Source organism: Pelodiscus sinensis, chromosome 15 (assembly GCF_052426305.1).
Source record: "Pelodiscus sinensis isolate ZL-2025 chromosome 15, ASM5242630v1, whole genome shotgun sequence".
Classification (NCBI taxonomy): domain Eukaryota; kingdom Metazoa; phylum Chordata; order Testudines; family Trionychidae; genus Pelodiscus; species Pelodiscus sinensis.
In genome coordinates this window covers 23,003,852-23,010,753 of record NC_143066.1, presented here as the reverse complement: position 1 = coordinate 23,010,753, position 6,902 = coordinate 23,003,852, and the positions used below count along the sequence as shown (strand labels likewise).

The 6,902-nt window shown below is 40.5% G+C and overlaps 1 protein-coding gene across 8 annotated transcripts in view; it reads right to left on the bottom strand.

Annotated features, from left to right (window-relative positions):
* Positions 1-467: 467 nt before the first annotated feature.
* The window catches only part of CCP110 (centriolar coiled-coil protein 110), a 37,763-nt gene continuing 31,328 nt past the window's right edge, over positions 468-6,902 (bottom strand). For all 8 annotated transcript variants that reach the window (XM_075899388.2, XM_075899386.2, XM_075899392.2 and 5 more), the window contains one exon: positions 468-1,527. In XM_075899388.2, coding sequence (XP_075755503.1) covers positions 1,475-1,527 — 53 coding nt within the window. In that variant the 3' untranslated portion in view covers positions 468-1,474. The remainder of the gene's footprint in view (positions 1,528-6,902) is intronic.

The following is a 6,902-nucleotide window of genomic DNA, read 5'->3' as shown; positions in this document are numbered from 1 at the left end:
TAAAGTCTGCTGTTACACTAATGCCAACCTGGATTAAGGTACTGAAGTTAGGAGTTACAGCAAATGTATACTAGTGAAACAGCACAATTTGACATTTTTTCATTAAATACGTAGCGTTTATTTTTGTTTAAAAAGTCCCCCTCTACCACTCTTTAAGCTGTGGGGATACAGAAGTATGCTACTGACTGAATAATATCCATCTCAAAGGATGGGTATACACAGGCCCAAGATTTTTTCTATTTGAAAACCAAGGAAAGATTCAGGAAGCTCATTATCAAGATTAAAAGTACTAAGCAGCCTCTCCTTAAAGAATCATGTTCTTAATGGCTGAAACAACCATAAAAAACAGAGGCAAACAGGAGCATGTTTTGGAGAGTAAGTTTTGCAAAGTTTTAGGGACACAGAACTTGGAAGCATGGCTTCAGTGCTTGAGTCTGTTACTGATGACAGAAAAGAATTTGGGGGGCGGGGGGGCAAAACTGTTCCAAGTTACTTGTTTAGACAACAAAGTAGGTCGAGAAATGTCCAAACAGTAAGAAACATAATGGTGTGAAACAGTCATCTATAGGATTGCCGAGGACAATTTGTCTGAAGTGGCAAACAAAATCTTTCCTTCTGGAAATTGCTACATCTTCACAGAATTGATACATCTTAATTCATCTTCATCAAAAATGTACTTTGGATTTAGAAAATGCAGTAAACAGTAGGGAGGGAAAATTGCTTGGAATGTTTCATCATAGAGGCCTAAATTCACCATCTATGTGAACAAGTACAACTTCACTAATGTAAATAAAATTGCACATTTATGCCAGCAATTAATTGTCTGCAGAGTCAACAAAACTGAGCCTAACAATATCAGTCATTAGTATTTAAATTGAGAGGTTAGCACATTCATATATAATGATACACTCTGCAATGCTGCTCTCAAACGGAGGAAAAAAGCATAGTACTGTTACAGTTTAATAAGTTATCTTTTCTATGTGTAATTGCTCTAATTTCAGGGCAAATGGCTAAAATATGTACACAAAGGAAATCTATTATTCAAACTAATGTGTATGAACTGCAATTTTAAATATACATTTCCTATAGTACAAAAAGTGCATGATATATACAATAAGTCAGAAAGATGGTAAGATACACAAATAGACAATGTTGCACTATATTAGTCTTCTCTACAGCAGAGCATTTTGAACATGCTTGTTATGTATGCAGTAATGTGAATACCTAACAAGTTTTTCACATGCAATTTGTTTTCATGTGAGTGTAAAAATTGAACTTATTTGTAAGCCCTCTCCATTATTTTAACATCATTCCATAAAAACCTATGGTATGTCCTTAAAGTATGAAAAAAATGTTAAATGTGTACATTTGTCAATTCAAAGCATACATATAGGAGATGCAAGATCTGAACCAATGCCGAAAAGACAATTTCATTTAAATAGCCATTATTGTTATCCAAGCGAGTGCTGTCGTCTTAAATTGTCGCAACATTTGGCTTCTTTCTTTGGGTTCTTCCTGCATATACTCCTAAAAGTAAAGCAGAAATAAAATTAACATTCTGTGATTAACTTTACTGTTCTTTTTACAGAAAACTTGTCCAATAAAAAACTGAAAAATGTAGGGAGAAATACACAAACTTGTTCAAATATGCTTTTAATATATGTATTTTTAAATCAATATTTTCATAACTTAATATCTAAAATACTTAAAATGTATGAATAAAAACAGGTTATTTGAGTTGTAAAAAGGCTTATCAATAACTATACATTATAGCATTTTCTTTCTTAGTAAAAGCTCCCCTCCCTTTCCTGCTACTCCAAAACACCTATAACTGCAATATATACATTTTTAAAAGATTAGAACACTTAACATTTTCTATATTGTAGTATTACACTTGATTAAATAAAACTGGCTAAACATTTTAAGCTACTATGGATCTTTTAATTACTATTAACTGCCTAACTCTCAATTATTATACAATGAATATTATCTACCAGCATTTCAATACATTACATTGCTATAAGTCAAATATAAAACAAACTCCTTCCTCCTCACCACCGCCCAACCTCAAGGTAGAAGAATCTTAAGAACCACCCAAGAAAGAAAGACTGAGCAAGAACAAAGCAAGGCATAAATACACAGCCTAACTATATTAGCATTTTAAATTTTAATTATAGTATTTCAGTAAATTATGTGCCTGATCTTCCCCACTGTAACAGGGTGTGACTCACCACCCGGGCGCCTTCTGCTGCTCACTCTGGGAATTAGCTTCTTGAAGCTGGAGCACCCTATTCTGGCTGGTGTCTCCCCATGTCTCTGCACTCTGGGGTTCTCCCCCTCTTAGAACCCCAAACCCTCTATGCCCTCCTTGCCTCAGTGACCCACTCTCAGTCTTCATCTAGTTCCTTATCTCAGGGGCAAACTGCAGTCTGAAATGGACTCTCATCACGGACAAGGGGGTATGGACCTGCTGCCTTTGCCTATCCTCACTGCTTCTCTGCAGCCTTAGTATGCTCAGGTCTAACTTCAGGCCTGAAGCCTGGGAGCTTGCCTGGCTGGAGCTGTGCCAACTCTGCCTGCCTCTCCCAGCCCTGCTCTAACTACAGCCCTAGTATTCTCAGGCCTTGTCTCTGGAAGCCTTCGGCTTCCCCTGACAATCAGGTCCCTCCTGCTCCCCAGCCAGAACAAGAGTGTGTCTGTTTCCACCCTGCCAGGAGCCTTTATTTATATAGCCCTCAGCTGGGCCCAAATGAGCTCATACTAATCACAGCTGCTGGCTCCATAGCTCCAGCCCTCTCCCCAGGCCAGGTTTTAACCCTTAAAGGGCCAGTGTAGGGCTGATGCCCCATCACCCCCACCCCCAAATATCCATGTACTGAGGAAATTCTCTGCATGTAAAAGGAAATGCCCCTCAACAGCACCCCTTCATTCCATTACATGGAGTGGGGCTCATTATTCTCCTGATAGCTCTATTTTAGTTTCCACAAATCAACTCTCCCCTCTACTTCACCCTTTTCACCAAGGCAGCTGCAGATAAGTGGTCACCCCAGTAAAGCAGCTCCAATAGAGATGAGGGATGGGATGGAAAAAGACGCTTCATGAAGATGGCCCTGTTCTTCCTGAAATGTCATCCAGTTTATTTTAAGGGGTGAGGCAGCAAACTCTGCTCTCACCAATATTTCCAAACAGGAGAAGGATGTCTGTGATGCTAGAAAACTGCAAAAAATAAACAATACTATAAAAAGTTTCTCCTTTTCTAGTATTTCTATACATTTCCTTAAGGCTTTGGGTTTTAGTCTATAGTCCCAATCTAGATTAGGGTTGCCAGATGGTCGAAACAAAAATACTGAACACCAGCCCCTCCCCACCCCACCCCCCAAAAAAAACCACACCAGGAAAAAATTCTGTTGAAGGAAAAAAAGAGGGGGATGCCAAAGTTGCTGAGAAAAAAAAATTAAAATAAAACAGCATGTCCCCTTTAAGAATGAGTGCAGGAATAGGAACAGGGGAGCAGTTGAGCACTAAGACCCAGGGGAGTCATTGCTTCCCCTTGGTCTTTTTGCCAGCAGCCATTTTGTGCCCACAGCTTTGTGGAACCAGGTAAGCCTGGGATCGGGGGGCTGTGGGTGTGGAGGTGGGGGGAGAAGAGGCCAGGCGCTGAGTGCTTGTAGGGTTGCCAGGTGCCCGGCATTTTCACCTCCTGGCCAGAGGGGAAAAGAAAAAAAATCAGAAAATACCGGACATCTTAGGTGTCCAGTATTTTCTGAATTTTTTTTTTTTTTTTTACCAGACAGGAGGCGAAAATACCAGACTGTCCAGGTGAATACCGGACACCTGGCAACCCTAACCTAGGTAGTTGATAGAAAAATAGAAAGCTATTTATTGTTCCTCTTCTGTCAAGTGTACCAGTTATGTTTAGCAGAAGTGCAACTCTAGATTTCAAAACATACCCAGTACGTTTAGATATTCCAGTTTAAAAAACCCACACTTTTCTCTTAATTAAGACAGAAGCAGAGACATAAATCCCCTTAGAGGAGTTAAACTCACTACCAGAAGACATGGCACTTAATTTGAAATTCACCTTTGTTCCAAAGCTCAATATTAAAAACAAAATGAAGACAATAAAACAGCAGTGTTCAATTAGTGGTCCTGAATGAAAAATTATTATAGGGGAGATGATGTTTAATCAATGGTTGCATTTAAGAATGGAAGACCAAGCTTTGGGGATGGAATTTCAAATGACAAAGTCAGAAAAAAGGAAAGAGTAGATAGGCTAGTGCATAAGCATTTCACTTCTAGTGACATGCATTCAAGTTCCAATTGGGTCAGAAGTAAGATTAAGTCTAACTGTCACATCCTACACCCAACAAAGCCACCGCATCATTTGCAGTCTGTGCTAAACAGAGGTCAAAGACTGAAACAGCAAGTGTGTTGTAAGTCAGTACAGAGATGCACAAGCAGAGATATAGGAAGAAATATGCCTATGCCCTGCCTAGACCAGGGTGAGCAATAGGGGGCCATTCCAAAAATTTGGTAAGTGGTCAAGAGTTGCACTCTTGCATGATATTAATGGAGGAGATGTGAGGTCTGAGATGGAGGTTGGGATCTGGGAGGAAGTTTGAGTGAAAGAGGCCACTATGCGCTTTCTTGTGGACTGGGATGTTGGAGGGTGGGTAGGGATTTGGGTTGTGACCTTGGGCAGGAGATTGGGATACTGGGCTGGGAGGGGGTATGGCTGCAGCAGAGGAGGCAGAGAATTTGGGTTTTGTGGATTAAGGGAGCAGAAGTGGGAGGGGGCAGAGGGTTAGAGGTAGGGAAGGGCTGGGGTGCCAGAGACAGGCTGCGGTCTAAAAACGCTTACCTGGGCAACTCCTGTCCAGCAGCCCAGCAAGATCCCTGACTTCCATGCCCTGGCAGTCAGCTCAGAGCAGCCAGCTGCAGAGCCCTTTGCTTCTGTGAGCAGCTGCAAGCCCGAGAAGAGAGAGGATGGGGTACTTCAAACAGGCAGATCTATTGGCCAGAAACCACTGTTCACAGAAAAATGGGACCTGCAGCTGGCTTTTCTGAGCAATGTGCGGGGGTGGGGCACTGGGCCGGCTAGCCTGAGTCAGCCCCGGGGCTATATTTTGTCTGGTCCTGGCCTAGCTTAGGCCAGTGCTGAGCCTTCAATATACAGAGCACATTCATATTAAATAGAAGAATGAACAGGGATTTCTTTAGCTTGCAATATAAGCTAATTTAAAATCAAAGGTTTTAAGTTTATGTAGGCATGACTTCTCCCTGAAACAATTTGTTGCCTCACCCACATTAAATTGCTTACAGCTAATCTTTTCAAAAGAGTTGGTTATTTTCCAAATCCTAGTAGTGTTTTTTTTATAAGTGAATAATTATTCTGTTAGCAATCTGGTACATCTTTTCACTTTTCTATTTAGTTGGAGCATGTACATAAGGAAAGTTTCATTTACACGTATTAGTTTAAGATTTTTTTAATACTGCACAATTATTCATATTACTTCTTTTACATTTGTTAGGCCTTCTTCCAAATAGTTACTTCACAATGCACTGTTCTTAATTAAGTACAGATGGATATTGCTTGATTTATTATTTGTATTTGGAAGAACACAGAAATGCTGGCACTATAAATAACATGGAAACACACGTAATGAACTAACACGTTAGCTGAAATAAGGAGATAGTTATGCTACATTACTAAAACCACACCTCAGTATAGACAATTAGGAACAAATGTCAGAAGTTCAAAATGGCTTTTATGAGACATTCAGTAATTTTACAGCAATTCACCAAAGGGCCATAAAGGCAGGAGAGACTAAATTTGGAGCCATTGTCAAAAGTGGGATGATTTTCATCGCTGAGTATCAAAATGTCATGATATCCAAGCTTAGCTAAGTCAAGGAGGCCAGAATACATTAATGCCTCAGAACAAAGCTTCTGTAATTTTAACTGAGTGACATTACACGTCTAAACAATTCCTGCCTACCTTTGCTTGTGTTTTTGTCAGCTCTTCTTAGCTAAATAGGTAGTACAGGCAGTCCCCGGGTTACGTACAAGATAGGGACTGTAGGTTTGTTCTTAAGTTGAATCTGTATGTAAGTCGGAACTGGCATCCAGATTCAGCCGCTGCTGAAACTGACCAGCGGCTGACTACAGGAAGCCCGAGGCAGAGTTGCTGAGCCGCTGGTCAGTTTCAGCAGCAGCAGCAGCAGACTTGGGGAAGCGGCACGGAACAACTCCAATTGTCGGGCATCCAGAGGTCAATTTTAGTATTTACAGAGTTTTCTTTAGGTACATTTAGTTTACTCATTTTATCTACGTCTATCAACAATTCTCTTGAAATTTCGAGCTATTATGGAAAATGAGGTTTGCCCACATGACTGCGTGCATATTAGTGACAAGTTGAAGTAAGCAGCGTGAATGCTCTATGTAGGCTTGCCAATACCCTCCATTACTTCTAACCCTCATGGCAGGACCACATCAGACAGCAGGAAAAGGCACTTTGTATCTGTACTGGGTGGGGAGTATAAACTTGAATTTGCCCCCATACGCAATAAGCAAGGCTGGAAAGGAAAATCATACAAAGTACTATGGCTCACTTGTTGCATCCCAAAAAATTATGGTTGCTCTTTCTAAATAGGTTCCCAGATCTTCCTCATTTTAATAGGAATCTTACAAATGCATCACTTTTAGAATGAATTGAGTTCCTAAATCATATTTCCGTAGGAGATGACAAAGACCAAAGATTTTGTTCCAACTCATTTGAACTGTTTACATTCAGGCTACGTCTGCACTGCTCTGTTTTGCGCAAGAAATATGCAAATGAAGCAAAGTGTGGAACCGTCAAGCCTCATTTGCATAATTAATGAGCGCCCGCTTTTTGCACAAGA